The following is a 16,242-nucleotide window of genomic DNA, read 5'->3' as shown; positions in this document are numbered from 1 at the left end:
CAACCATTTAATTTTGAAAGTGTCATTAAGTGTAGGCTACTATAATAATTTAATAATCAACTAAAAAGGAATTTATACCTGTATGACGATTTCACGCTGGACCAGCTCGGTTTGGGAAATGGATGGATGATTGAGTTCGCTGCGGCGCCATCTCCTGGCGAGACGCGGGAATTCATATATTCTCTACTGTGGTCCACACTCAGTAGGTGGCAGTAATGCACCTTAAATCCTGGTTGCCACACTCTATGGCCACACTGATGAACAACCATCCGGGAACCTTTAGCGCGGGAGGGCGAAGGTTACAAACAATATGGCTGAATACATGCAGAAGGAGAAGAGTTTTGTTGCTTTTCGGCAAAATGGATGTTGCTGATTTTTTTAACACTTCACAGCTATTCCACAAATTAAAACATGACGAGATGGACTATAGCGGTGTTTGAGCAAGAAAGAACTTGCATTTAGTATTTGAAACAAGTAGAAATAACACCGCCTATCATCTGTTTGAGAGGGTTTGTGTGAATAAACTGAAGAGCAGCATGAACCGCAAGAAAGACAAGGGCTTTGAGAGCCCTCGACCATATAAACTATAAGTATCAAAATACACTCTTTCTCACCGCATGCATGGTTATGATTGCAGTTGTTTACATGTCAAATCAGGAGTATAAATAATCAACATCGTATCTTAAAAATAAATAATCAACATCTCAATCGCAGCGTGAATTTAATGCATTACTTTTTGTTTATCTCTTTACAACCCATCAGGTTGTCTGCATTAACAACATCAATTTTCAGAGGAAGTCTGTCATTGTGAGTAGTCATGTATATTTAATTTTGAATATTATGTGTGTATGAAGCAGAAAATGTTAAGTAGACAGACTAAAATGTTCAGATTAAAAATTGTGAAGATTGAGACAAGACCGTAAAAACCTTTACCTTTTAACATTATGAAAAACTAAACCATACATTATAATGAACAGTCAAATAATTAGATGTGTCATTAACCTTTAATTCAACGATTTAATGCAGATTTTTTTGTTTCATAAGCATATGAATTATTTTCTGCACTTTAATATGGATTTTTTTTTTTTTTTTTTTTTTGCTCTGAGTAGGGTTATGTGGAGCTGACCATCTTTCCAACAGTGATGAACCTGAACCGTATTAAACTGAACAGCAAACAGTGCCGTATCTACAGAGTGAGAGTGAATGATCTTGAGGCTCCATTCATTTACAATGACCCTACGCTGGAGGTCTGCCATCATGAATCCAAGCAGTAAGCTCAGATTTATTTATGAACTCTCTAATTAGATAACACGCACACACACACAATAAGTAATATGAAGTGAGAGGTGTCACCTACCTGCGGAAAGATGAATTTTGAATCTCACAAAAACTGTCGTAATATTTCATCCCTCCAACAACCCCCCCCCCCCCAAAAAAAAATAAATAAATCTATTTTAAGATAAAGCATATTTTTAGAGCAAAACTTGCTTTTCTTTATGTAAAATCGAATTTATTTTTCTAATTGTATTATTATCATTAAATTATCATTATCATTATCCTATTATCATTTACCTGAAAATTTCTGTCAGTATCTTAATTTCTCTAATAATGTATTGGTTTTCAAGTGTGTTCTTGTCTTCATCTTGGTGCGTGTTTTCCTCTGGTTAACAGGAGGAACCTGAACTATTTCTCCAGTGCTTACACAGCAGCGGTTAGTGCTGTGGATCCAGATGCTGGGAATGGGGAGCTTTCTATTAAAGTTCCTTCTGAGCTCTGGAAACAGGGAGATGGTGAGTAGATCAAGCAGTATGACATTTTCATTTAATTTTAATGTCTGTTCTTATGGCTTGAGTCTTTTGCAATCTGATGGTTTTAACAACTGAATGAAACCAATTAAATGGAAGCTTTGATCGATTATTTTTTTCATACTGTGGCGTACATTCGAGTGTAACTGATTATTGAAGAAGACAAAAATGTAGGTTGGGGACTTTCTATTTGTTGTTGATAATATTTTGAGATGTGGTGGTTGCACTCAAAAATGGAGAAACGTGTGTGTGAGCTTGTCGCCAGATAGACTTCTCTTGTTTTCACTGGACGGTTAAACAATTATGGTATTTTCATTTTCTATCGAAGTGCCGGAACTTTTGTCCCTTAATAATGTCTCAAGTAAAAGGTTATTTTTTATGATTGTTCATTTATAAGGCTTAGAATAATATCCTTAATAATAATCAGTTTGTCTCTGTGTTTGTGTGCAGAGATGAAAGTTATGAAGGTGTACATTGAATTCTCATTGGATCAACCGAAGGGAGGGTTGCATTTTGTAGTACCTGATGTGGAAGGAAGTATGGCAGAAAGAGCAGCCCATGTTTTCTCCTTCGGCAACCAGAATTCCTCACGGTAAGCTGCAGACATTCATATGCATGAAATGGAAGATCATTGTGATGGTAGTTATGGTTAAAGATTTTAGGCTACTTCCACATACATAGTGATTCAGAATTACTAAGATTACAATCCTGCATAGATTACATCCTCAGCATTATTATTGTGCTCTTTAGGAAGGCTCAAAGTTAAGTGTCCTAGTTATACTTGTGTAAGAAAGATTTAGATGAGAGTATCTTAATGGATATATATATATATATATCTATAAAAATTATATATACACACATACAGTGGGGAGAACAAGTATTTGATACACTGCCGATTTTGCAGGTTTTCCCACTTACAAAGTTGGGTGATATGGAGCAAAAAGTATATCTCAATATATTTAGCTATATCTCGATATCTTTACAGGAAAAATAACCCCCCCAAAAACTACTGCAAAAACAAATATGCCAAATACCACAAAGTCTTTTTTTTTATTTAAGTGCAAAGAGGTAGGCAGTTCATGAAGGAAAAAAGTGCTTCTGCGACATTTAAAAAAAAAATCCCTGTATACAAAAGTAATAATTTAACTGTAAAATAAAGGAAGAAATAATACATATTGCCTTTCCATTCAAAAATAAATCAACTCAAGGTAGGCAGTGCAGGGTTTTCCGCAGAAAATGTGTTAGTTAAGGTGGGGTTTGTCAGAAATGTTTTTTTTTCTCTGTACCTCCATGAAATACCTTCAAGTTAGCCTACGTCTCGCCACCATACACATCAGCATAAATGCTCCTGTTAAATTATTTGTTATTAAAGCATTAAAATTCACAAACCACTGTTAATTTAACATAAAAGCATATAATGGAGCCAGTTGTCCTTTTTTTTTTAGACGAGTTCTGTAGCCTCCGGGCTGGTTGCGGGCGCCGTGATGTTGAATGAGACAACACGCGAGGGGAGGGGGAACAAAAGCAAGGAGGCGGGGGCGAGGACAGCACAGAGAAGGCAAACAAGCAAAGTGGCGAAATCAGAATTAAATATAAACAATATATCGATATGTACGATATGTCAAAATCCATATCGTGTTTAAAAAATATCGAGATATATTTTAAATATCAAGTTATCGCCCACCACTAATAGGTACTCCTCAACTGTGAGAGACGGAATCTAAAACAAAAATCCAGAAAATCACATTGTATGATTTTTAAGTAATTCATTTGCATTTTATTGCATGACATAAGTATTTGATGAATCAGAAAAGCAGAAATTAATATTTGTTACAGAAACCTTTGTTTGCAATTACAGAGATCATACGTTTCCTGTAGTTCTTGACCAGGTTTTTCACACTGTAGCAGGGATTTTGGCCCACTCCTCCATACAGACCTTCTCCAGATCCTTCAGGTTTCGGGGCTGTCACTGGGCAATACGGACTTTCAGCTCTCTCCAAAGATTTTCTATTGGGTTCAGGTCTGGAGACTGGCTAGGCCACTCCAGGACCTTGAGATGCTTCTCACGGAGCCACTCCTTAGTTGCCCTGGCTGTGTGTTTCGGGTCGTTGTCATGCTAGAAGGCCCAGCCACGACCCATCTTCAATGCTCTTACTGAGGGAAGGAGGTTGTTGGCCAAGATCTCACGATACATGGCCCCATCCATCCTCCTCTCAATACGGTTCAGTCGTCCTGTCCCCTTTGCAGAAAAGCATCATCAAAGAATGATATTTCCACCTCCATGCTCCACGGTTGGGATGGTGTTCTTGGGGTTGTACTCATCCTTCTTCTTCCTCCAAACATGGCGAGTGGAGTTTAGACCAAAAAGCTCTATTTTTGTCTCATCAGACCTCATGACCTTCTCCCATTCCTCCTCTGGATCATCCAGATGGTCATTGGCAATGTCATTGTCTGGCTTCAGACGGGCCTGGGGTCTCATTTATAAAACTGTGCGTAGGATCCTTACTAAAAGTGTACGTGCGCCCGAAAGCCCAAAATGGCGTACGCAAAAAAATATTCAGACTTATAAAACCGTGCGTACGCCAAAAACTAATATGTAATATGATTATTCATCCACGTGATAACATGTTTAACGGTACAAGACATTAGGAAAATATGAAATACGGATGTGCCGTCACATTACATTAATAAAAATCATTTAGTAGCCTATCCTTGCCTTGTTTTTGAATAAATAAATCAAATAGTGTAAAATACATTTCAGAGAAAGTGTTTCTCAATCTTTTCCACTGACCAAATAGTATTTTTAATTGATTTATATTTTTAATGGAAACAGATCGACCTTGTTGTGCATTATATTTGCACAATCTGCTATTATCATAGGCAGCAATTATCTCTGTAGTTAAAACATTAAAACACAGCATGCCAAAGGAAAAGTGTTCAAAAGCATTGCATCCACGACAAATATGTATAGGCTATTTATATATATAGGCTATTTTAACTTTTCAGTAAATTTCATGTAGCTAGTTTAAGTGTTTAACTCCATTAATGAGAATGTCATATTTAATCTAAATGTAATATGACATAGTTTAGTAATCAGAAGTAAAACATAGTTTAAATCATTATTTTATTTAAACTGTAATTGTGAACATGCACTGTAGCCTATTTATGATTAGGACTCATAATGAAGATTTACAGTTTTACTTCATCTGCCGTTAGATATGCGTAAACGGCCCAACGCGCTCGCTGATATTTGCTTCAAGTGATAGGCTTGGTGAGTGAAATTATATTTGAATTATATTTCTGTATATGTATAATTTTATTTCGATTTTCTGTCTAAAAGTGACCAAAAAGACATTTAACTCCAGCTCACCATCAGTGTCGCCAATTCCCTTTGTCTCCAGAATGTGCGTACGTACCGCTCAAAGTTTGCTTAAAGGTGCGCACATTCTCCCGTCAAGTTAGTTTTTTATAGATCACAACCTTTGCGTGGGAACTGGCGTACGTACGTTTCCAGCCACGTTTTGTGCGTAAGCACGCTTTATAAATGAGACCCCTGGACATGCACTGGCTTGAGCAGGGGGACCTTGTGTGCGCTGCAGGATTTTAATTCATGACGGCGTATTGTGTAACTAATGGTTTTCTTTGAGACTGTGGTCCCAGCTCTCTTCAGGTCATTGACCAGGTCCTGCCGTGTAGTTCTGGGCTGATCCCTCACCTTCCTCATGATAATTGATGCCCCACGAGGTGAGATCTTGCATGGTGCCCCAGACCGAAGGAGATTGACCGTCATCTTGAACTTCTTCCATTTTCTAATAATTGCGCCAACAGTTGTTGCCCTCTCACCAAGCTGCTTGCCTATTGTCCTGTAGCCCATCCCAGCCTTGTGCAGGTCTACAATTTTATCCCTGATGTCCTTACACAGCTCTCTGCTCAGAGTGTGTGTGGACAGATGTCTTTTATACAGGTAACGAGTTCAAACAGGTTCAGTTAATACAGGTAATGAGTGGAGAACAGGAGGGCTTCTTAAAGAAAAACTAACAGGTCTGTGAGAGCCGGAATTCTTACTGGTTGGTAGGTGATCAAATGCTTATTTCATGCAATACAATGCAAATAAATTATTTAAAAATCATACAATGTGATTTTCTGGATTTTAGATTCCATCTCTCACAGTTGAAGAGTATCTATGATAAAAATTACAGATCTCTACATGCTTTGTAAGTGGGAAAACCTGCAAAATCGGCAGTGTATTAAATACTTGTTCTCCCCACTGTAGGTGCTCTTGTGCTCTAGATGTTGAAGCAGGGTGTAGAGCGCAATGGCATTTTCTGTTGACCTGTTTTCCCTATAAACAAATTCATACTGATCCAGTGTGGGTGGTATGGCGTTTTTGATGTGTTTGATTACTAATCTTTCCTGACATTTAGCCAGTATGGGTGTAAGCGCCACAGGCCTGTAATCATTTAGGCATGCTAATCTAGATGTTTTTGGCACTGGAACAATTGTGGCAGTTTTGAAGCATGCTGGGACCCAGGCTAAGGGAAGCGAGATGTTGTTGTGGTGAAGATTTCTGCCAGCTCTCCCGCACAATCCTTGAAGGTCCCATGGCATGGATTTTTTATTATTTTATATTGTATCCTGGGGTGCCCTTATAATGTTAGTATGTTTTATTTAGTTAAAAAATTGCCATAATTTAGAAATAAGTCATTTTTCCTAGCCTGATTTTAGCCTCTGATTTGAACGCTCTGTTTGAAGGGCGTGTCTGCTGTGAGACCTCAGTGTAAACACCCACTGTGATGGGCTGCATTAGCCAGCATTACAAGTGGAACTCTCGAAAACTTTTACTATTACAGCTATTATACATTTTTACTAGCTATCGAGATTAACGAATCGTGAGAAGTTTTTAAAGAATTTAGATCTATTCTCTTCACATAAAAGGTTGCAGTGATGAGCATTGAGCAGATGACAGTCTAATGATCGCGTGAATGAAGATCTTATCATTGCAACGCAGTTTCTGCACTCTTCACTAATGCTTTCACCAATGCAAACATGAGGTAAATACAGTAAGAGCTTCGTTGTGCAGCGTCATTGATTTCATAACGAGTTTTGGCAAGTGTCCAGATAAACTCGCGCTGTGTGATTGACAGCTTGGGCGATTGGAAAGGGATTGTTCTGTGATGGCTTGTATATATTTTAATCACAGTTTAAATAAGATTATTTTCATCCTACTAAGAGAAACTATGTGAAATTTATATTTTACTGATGCATAAACAGTATTGAATGATTTTGAGAGAAAGATTATCTGTCTGAACTTGAACAATTGCACATCAGAAATTCACATTACCCACTGATTCTTCAGAGGCTCGGATGAAGGAACTAAAATAAAATACTTTTGTGTTCATTTGTACATCCAAACACTGAGCAACTGCCATGCTTTGCTCGTTTGCAAGCCTGATGTCCTCGAGGAAAAAACAATATCGCGCTCGCGTTGCTCATTTTCTCATGGGCAGGACAAATTCTCTTTGCGGGCAAAGCAGAGAAAGGGGAGGTAACCTTTCCCCGTATGACGACATATAGGGAAGATTCCAGATTCGCCCGTCTGAGCTTTCATTTTCTCAAAAGCGGAGCAGGATTGGTTTACACCTATCAAAATGTATAGCCACTGGGGGACCATAGGCAGGCTAGGGGAACTCATATTAATGTTAAAAAACCTCATATTAAAGTTAAATTTTCATGCTATGGGACCTTTAAGCACCCTCACCAGTACTCCGTCCAGGCCAGCCGCTTTCCTAGGGTTGATGTTACGCAGACAGATTCTCACCTCATGTGTAGTCAGGACTGGGGCAGTGTCACTGGAGGGCATCAAAGGTTGTATCGGGTCATTGTTGTCCCTGTCGAAACGGGTATAGAACAGGTTTAAGTCCTCAGCTAAGGTGGCACAAATGTCCGCTGAGGGAGATGTTGTCGTCTTATAGTCCGTTATTGCCCTGATGCCCTCCCACACCTGCCGGGATTTGTGGAGTTTTTTTAAATGGGCTTCAATCCGCATTTTAGGTTCTAATTTGGCAGATTTAATTCCTCTCCTTAAAGCAGTCCTGGCTCTGCTGTAAGCGATCCTGTCCCAAGATCTATATGCTGCATCCCTTAGCCTTGAATCATTTTTGTGCCTTATGTGTTATCCATGGCTTTTGATTGGGAAACACACGTATTTTCTTCCAGCTTTTTACACTATCTACACAAAATTTCATGTAGTCCATAACTGAGGTAGTGTATTCATCCAGAGACTCCCGTGTTGGTGTCCCCCGACCTCTGAATACCTCCCAGTTTGTGGAGTTAAAGCAGTACTGGAGCTGAGGGATGGCCGCCTCAGGCCACAATCTTACCGTCTTGACCACAGGTGCAGCATTTTTAATTTTTGGTGTATACTGTGGATGTAGCAAGAGTGAGAGCTGGTCTGACACACCCAGGTGTGGGTAAACCTGGACTCTGTATGCATCTGCTACATTAGTATACACCTGATCCAACGTTTTGTCCCCTCTAGTTGCACACTTCACATTTCGATGGAGTTTGTAAAAGACAGTCTTTAAACCTGCATGATTAAAGTCTCCTGCTGCAATCAAAACACTAGCCGGATGTGCAACAAGGCTGTGGTTAATGTTGTCGTGCCAGCGCTAGCTTAGCATTAGCGTCTGGTGGAACGTACACTGCACAAATGTAAACAGCAGTAAACTCCCTCGGGAGGTAAAACGGTCTACATTTCAGCAGCATGAATTCCACATCAGGGTTTACAAAGTCTATCGACTACAGTGATGTTAGTGCACCAAGAATTGTTGATGTAAATGCATAGACCCCCTCCGGTTTTCTTACCCGAGTCTGCAGTCCTGTCGGCTCGATAGGCAGTACGTCCTGCCAGCTCAATGGCCTCATCCGGAATGGTGCTATCCAACCATATTTCGGTGAAAATCATTCTGCAGCAGTTGTATATGGTCCTCCTTGTTGCTATCTTGTACTTCATCCATCTTATTGCGGATCGACCTGGCATTAGAGAGGAAGATGGTAGGAAACGGGGGACTGGACGAGTTAGCCTTTAACCTGGCCATACACCCGCTCGCTTTCCTCTCTTCTGTCTCTGCTCACAGCGTCTTCTCCTCTGTCTCACTTCCGTGAGAGTCTCCGGTGATGATCTGACGAGCTCCGGAGGAATAAATGTCTCTGCTGGTAGATGGTGTATTCCAGAATTGAGTTCTAAAAGTTTGTCACGGCTGTACTGAAGTGAATCTACTTGATGACTGATACACAAAATAATACACAGTACCACCAAAAATGTATGTAAAAACTATACTAATTGTAGGAGCTCAAAGTCGGTGCAACTATGCGCACCGCCATCTTGAAAATGTGGCTTTGTTTGAATTTATTTTTGTTGGCAAAATAGAGTAAAAACAGGCAATATGGTATCTACAGTGTAAGTCACTTTAATATTAACTTTTTGTTTATTGAACAGTTGCATAAAATCAATATCACATTTGCAATTGTGTTATGTCGCTCTTCACGTGATTTTGTTCCTGGAAGAAAACAAGGGCACTCGGGCGCCGCATGATTAACATCGTGCAACATCAGCATCACACGTGCACACGGAACGCACATAATAATAATAATAATAATCCTCGTGAATTACGGCCGTTTCACACCGCAAGCGTGAGCGGCACGTATTTTTTCTGGCGTGCATTAACTCCGGGAGTGGGAGCGACGTCTGAGCAGCAGTGAAGGGTGGGTTTCGGTGACGAGTCTCTTTTTGCTGCGCTGCTCACGCTCGATTAAAGTGAAAGCACACTTTTGATGGACAAAATAAATATGATTTCACACAAAAGGTGCCCAAAACACACAGAATTTGCACGTCTAGTGTGTTTTAACAAGCACTGGAGTAGGCTATGTCAGAAAATAAAATGAAGACTCTTTTCTAGAAATATTTATAGAAATTTTACCCATTTAAACTTGTTTTTATTATTCAGTTTGGGTAAAAGTATATGGTGTTCTATAAAATAAAAAAATAGAAAATAACTCAATGAAAAATCGGAAATTGTATTCGGCCGAGAAAATTGTAATCAGTGCATCTCTAATATATTTCCTAATCTTCTTCACTAGGTTCTGGTTTCCATGTGTAGACTCATACTCTGAGCTGTGCACATGGAAGCTTGAGTTCACAGTGGATGCCTCCATGGTGGCAGTGTCCTGTGGGGATCTAGTGGAGACAGTCTACACCAACGATATGCGCAAGAAGACCTACCACTACATGTTGCCCATCCCCACTGCGGCCCCTAACATTTCCCTGGCTGTGGGGCCCTTCGAGATTCTAGTGGATCCCTACATGCATGAGGTGTGTGTGAGGAAATCTAATGTCATTTTTAGTTTTGAATCCATAGTTTAGAAAGGTAAGACTAAGGTAATTTTCAAAGATGTTTGTGGGCAGAGGATTACAGCTTTTCACCTGATCTGACTGAGTTGTCAACAATGTGGAAAGGTCTTCCAGTGGTTTTCCTTAAAAATAATACATAAAAGTAAAAAAAACAGGAATATTACTATTTGTTCCCCAAATGGCTCATGTATAATAATAATAACAATACTTATTATAATAATAATATAATAATAAAAGTAAAACATTTAAATAAATAAAAAATTTGTTTTATCAGGTCATTTTTATTTATTCTCCTATTATTTCTTTATGCAGGTTTAGGCATCCCGGTGTTATTTTAGTTTTTATTATAGTTTTATTCATATTTTCAATAGCTTTTATTTGTATATTTTTAGTTTCACTTTAATTTTTAGTCATTTCGTTAAGTGCTTTTCAGTGGTCATATTAACCGAATATTTTCCGTCATTGACTGATTATTTTTTTAGCAGTGACGGAAATATCTGAAGGCCATCCGTCATTTTTACAGATTACACTGAAGGTGATCTATTGTAACTTGTAACTGTAACCCACTCCTGTCCAGTTGATGGCAATTGCACATATTAATTGGCAATTAGCTTGTATTGTCTCGTCTTTGTCACTGCTGCATAGTGGCAAAAATGCTATACTGAGTTCATTGGGAGCTAGAGTTCACGTGGCTAAGGAGGGAAGGTGGCAAAATGTTCTGCAACATCTGTATATGATCGTATCGCCAACAGCAAATATGTCAGGATAATAGTTGATGAAACGACTAATATCACGGTTGAGAAAATGCTGATCACATGCCTGACTCTTCAGCAGAGAGAGGAGCCTGAAACTGTTCATTGTAAATCATGTAATACCCTCTGGCACTGCAGAATGCATCACAGAAAAAATAATGTGTGTTGTCAGGCCGTGGTGTAGCTATGGATCGGGTAGTTGGACTGGGAAGTGATGCAGCGAATGTGATGGTGGGTTGAAAGGCCGGAGTTTAGAATGACTGTCCCTACCTCATAAATATTCACTGTGGTGACCACAGAACGGCACTGGCTGCCCGTGATGCCTCCAATGCTGTGCGTGAAACAAGTGCATATTTCACCACTATTAATAACATATACACATATATATTACAAGAATTCCCCCATCCGAACAAACCGATTAAACAAACTCCAAAACGAAATGGAGGAACACGACATGTTGAGACGCAAAGTTTAATAAAAATTGCCTCTGCATCAGTCTCCCTTGATGCATTTGATTACGCACAGATGAGCACCCAGTTTTAGTCGATGCGGACCAGGAGGGAAGATTTGAGTTCAGACAGATAGGCCTACAGAGCATCGATTGAATTTAGTTAAGTTAATTTTTTTACATAATATTCTTATTGTAGTCGAAATGTTAATAACTGCCTGTTAAGGTAAAAAAGGTTGTGTTTAAATTTTGCCCGCTGTCAGTGTGAAAAAAAAAAAAACATTCGTCTGCTTCGTGTTCAACATGAAATTTCACTCGGTTTTTGTCATCTGTTCTTTTCATACATAAATAAATTGATAATCTAGCCTCTATGCTCGTCCTGTAAGTTCATGATTAAAATGTGAATGAAAACAAAAGCTAAAGAAGTCTTATTAAAATATGAAAATCAAAATGATGGGTAATAATAGATTATGACAGAATCTTTACGACCCTGTCCGTCAAAATTACGGACAATGATAAAGTCTGACGCGACCTCTGGTGCTTTTGTCATTTTATTAATGTTTTTATTTTTTTACATATTATATTCTATTTAGGTTTATTTTTTTCATTTCAGTTTAAGTTTTTATTTATTTCCAGTTAATACTTTTAAATAACTATTATTTCAGTTCATTGCCGAGGCACATTTCTAATTTTCATTTAACTAACTCCCAGTTAACGTTAGTAATATGCTCCTCATTTACTTTCTTTGCTATTGCTATATCTGACTGAACTACAAACTTTTCAGCCATGTCTGTGAAAAAGGGATGTGCGCTCCACAAGCTGGCGTGTCTGTGCCGCTGCTCAATCCACTCCGCGTTTCGCTTATAGCCATACATATTTAATTTGTTTAACATTCTATAAATTCGATACATTTACTTCATAGAAATACTTCTCTGATATATCCTTTCTGATCTTTGTTTGCTCTGTTGTCTCTGTTTCTTTGTCACAAGCTGTACTGTACATGCTGCATCATGGTATCGGTTGTTGGTATCGTAGCATTTTAATGAGTACAGGAGTGCAGTATCGGTTATTCACTATCATATAAACAAATGTTTTTAATCTTTTTTTTTTTTTTTTTACGACAATAACCCTGAGTAATACTACTACTTAAATAATATTTTGTGTTTTTTACAGTGTATTAGTAACACTGATTTGACTTGACTTGACTTGACACAACACATGATATGGGCAAAACAGGAGACAAAGTGCATTGCTCGTTATTAACATAGCATTAAATTACTTTTATTTAAAAATCTTTATATCTTCTGAGTGCTGTAATCCATCTCTACATTTTGTAGATTTTTATATAAGCACTACTATTAAGTTATTTAATATACACAATTTATTATGTAGTTTATGTATGTACACTATAAAAAGTTCCTTAAAATGGTTTCCTTTTGCAGTTGTCCACTAGATGGTGGTGTGATTTTATTTTTTATTTATAAATGTGATATGGACTGCCAGAATGTTTAATGTCCTAACTGTTGGTGAGTCACAGGTTAGATACATTAGATCCAGATTTCCCAGATCGAGAGAATTAGGTACATACGTATATAATGCTTATATATTATATGTAATAACCTTTCCAAATGTAAATGGTTTCCAATGCAATTATTGTTGCTTTCTTTATTCACTAAATTGTTCTAAATCAAATATGTTGTGCTTTCACAGGTGACTCATTTTTGCTTGCCTCAGCTTCTGCCCCTGCTGAAGCACACCATGTCCTACCTGCATGAGATTTTTGAGTTCTATGAGGAGATCCTCACCTGTCGCTACCCATATGCTTGCTTCAAGACCGTCTTTGTGGACGAGGCTTATGTGCAGGTCTCATCATATGCATCAATGAGTATTTTCAGGTATGTTGATAATGACTTTACAGGGTTTTTTCTGGGTCCAAAATGGTCTTCGGTGGTGGCGGACGAACATGGTCATCCACACAGGCAGTGGCGTATAAATCCAAAATAAATTCAAAGAAACAGTTTGTAATATTAACTAGGGATGGGCAAGAGTAGTCGTGCATGACAGTGACGATCGATCATGAAAACTGTACAAATTATATAGAAATTATATTTGTCTTTTTTTCTGATAGATTATTTCGGCATTTGGGGCGTTTCCTGAGGTCTGATTTGTTAGCGTTAGACAGCAAGCCTTCCAGACCGCCGAAATAAAGTGAGACTGGATTAGAAAGTGCGCTGCAGGGATGCCTGGAATCACTTTGATCATGAAATGCAGTTAAGTGCAAGATGTGCTGCGCCAATCTATCATGTACAGCACATTATAATGAGAACACGATTGTTATAAAATGTTGTAAATTCTCTGTTCTTTAGTTTTTCATAGGGCTGCATAACGATTAATCTCAACTAATCGTTTGCAGAATAAAAGTTTTTGTTTACATCATATATGTGTGTGTACTGTGTAAAATAATTATGTATTTATAAATACAAACACATGCATATATATATATATATTAAAAAAAGATTTACATGTTTATATACATTTTTATATTTAAATATAATTTATATGATATATAATTATAAATACTTTATATATAAATATATTTTTTTCTTAAAATTATACATGCATGTTTGTGTATTTGTATATACATAATTAATTATTATACACAGTACACACACACAAACAAAAACTTTTATTCTGCAACGATTAGTCGTGATTAATCGTTTTGCAGCCCTAGTTTTTCAGCGCGCGTCCACAAGAGTTACATATCAGACAAGCAGTCAAGTTCATGTGCGCATTGACGTCCTTGTGTGCAGAAGTTGTAAGATCACCTTTATATAGTCTATATCTGATTAATCTCAAATATAAGATGTGTTTGATTGAGTTTAATAACCAGCTAGCAAAACTCATTTTTCCGACCGTTCATTTACTCTTCAGTTTCAGCTCAAATGCAATGTCTGACATTATTGACTATGATTGGGTTATTTGAGATGGTCATATTCCTTTTTAGATAGGCTATTTCTTTTTCAAAATCATTGATGTTATTAATAATGCAGCAGTGTTAATTTATTTTGTTCTAATTTTTTAAGTAAACCTATGTTTTATTTTAAGTTTTACTTTTGTAATAATATTTTTGTTATGACTAAAACGTGCAGTGATGACGTTCTATCAATTAAAAAAAAAAGTGCAAGATGTGCAGCGCCAATGTACATGCCGCATATAGCATTATAATGTGAACAGGATTGTGATAGAATGTTGTAATTTCTGTGCTTTAGTTTCCCGTGTATCAGCGCGCTGTTAAGGGAAGAGCGCATCCAGAGTTTCCCTTTCAAACCATAGACTAAAAAACTAGCATGTTCAAGCTCAACATGTACATTCAGGTCCTTTTGTGCAATTACAGTTGTAATGTTATGTTCATGTTATGTATCTAGGATATTTGATTATTAATAATCTCATACGATGTGTCATAGAACAGGCTTCAGTTTACTGGAGATCATTTACTCTTCAGCTTTACTTCAAGCAACTATTTATTTTAGATGTTTCTTTTTCGATAAAATTGATGCATCATAATCTAGCAGTGTTATTTTTTCTAATCATACATTCATGTTTAAATTAAAGGACTAGTTCACTTTTAAAGTGAAAATTCTGTCATCATATACTCAAGTTGTTTCAAACCTGTATGAATTTCTTTCCTCTGCTGAACACAAAGGAAGATATTTAGAAGAATGTCAGTAACCAGACAGTTTTTGGTTCCCATTGACTTCCATAGTAGGAAAAAAATATACTATGGAAGTCAATGGGAACCAAAAACTGTCTGGTTACTGACATTCTTCTAAATATCTTCAGCAGAGGAAAGAAATTCATACAGGTTTGAAACAACTTAAGGGTGAGTATATGATAGAATTTTCATTTTAAAAGTGAACTAATCCTTTAAGAAATCTGTAAATCTATATAAAAAATCAATATATATTGACTGACTGACTGATTTGAAAAGTTAGTAATAAAATGATCAACAAAATAACACATTACACAGAAAATGTGTCCGGTTAATCAGATCATCGGGTGCACAGATCATTTGACATAGTATGAGATTGTTTTGTTCCGTCCAATGCTATGGTTATCACTGTCAATCGGATTCAATCGCACATTAATATACCGTTGTCAATCCAAAAACTTTGCAATGTGTTGTTAGCAGCATGAAAAATATGTATTACATGATAGACTGCAGAAAGCGAGCAAAGATCACTCATTATAATCACTGAAGCTGACAATTATTTCAGTTCAACGTTAGGTACACAAAGCTGCGCTCTTGCGGAAAGTCCCGTTATCAATTAAACTGTCTACGCTGTGCACGGAGTCTCTTATTGACATTATGTTATACTTTATATAGGATTATAATGAAAAGATTCGCAAGCGTGCAGAACTCGTGCTGAACAAAAACTCAGCCACTTGTTGAGCGGATTCTTACTAACTTAAACACAGTTCATCTGATTGTCCATTGTATTAACGCACTTAACAGACAACAGATGTCTGTGATTGGCTACAAATCTCAATGCTTCAAAAATGTTGTAATTGGAAACCTTTTACTTTCACAAAAAACATTATCTTACACAAACCCTCACGGGAGTGTGTTAAAGCATTTAAAAGCAGCCGGCTATCAGCGGGTACCGGTACTGCAGAACGGCAGGTAGCGTCACATTAAACTAGCACATAAATCTTTGGAGGGACAAAGATTCATTTTGGCGGCTGCAGAGATATTTTAAATGCAGGAAAAACCCTTGCATTAGAATTTTTTTTTTTGCGTGTGATTTTCAAAGGTTTTGTTAACAGAAA

At 37.5% G+C, this 16,242-nt stretch overlaps 1 protein-coding gene across 2 annotated transcripts in view; it reads left to right on the top strand.

Annotated features, from left to right (window-relative positions):
- Window positions 1-402: 402 nt before the first annotated feature.
- taf2 (TAF2 RNA polymerase II, TATA box binding protein (TBP)-associated factor) overlaps window positions 403-16,242 on the top strand; it is a 39,875-nt gene continuing 24,035 nt past the window's right edge. For both annotated transcript variants that reach the window (XM_079625826.1, XM_079625825.1), the window contains exons 1-7: window positions 403-587; window positions 754-807; window positions 1,110-1,270; window positions 1,672-1,790; window positions 2,256-2,397; window positions 9,945-10,176; window positions 13,126-13,310. In XM_079625826.1, coding sequence (XP_079481952.1) covers window positions 537-587; window positions 754-807; window positions 1,110-1,270; window positions 1,672-1,790; window positions 2,256-2,397; window positions 9,945-10,176; window positions 13,126-13,310 — 944 coding nt within the window. In that variant the 5' untranslated portion in view covers window positions 403-536. The remainder of the gene's footprint in view (window positions 588-753; window positions 808-1,109; window positions 1,271-1,671; window positions 1,791-2,255; window positions 2,398-9,944; window positions 10,177-13,125; window positions 13,311-16,242) is intronic.

The sequence above is a fragment of the Phoxinus phoxinus genome (genome assembly GCF_949152265.1).
Source record: "Phoxinus phoxinus genome assembly, chromosome: 10".
Taxonomy (NCBI): Eukaryota; Metazoa; Chordata; class Actinopteri; order Cypriniformes; family Leuciscidae; genus Phoxinus; species Phoxinus phoxinus.
Note: the sequence above shows the minus strand (reverse complement) of the source record. Positions and strands in the feature narration are given on the sequence as shown.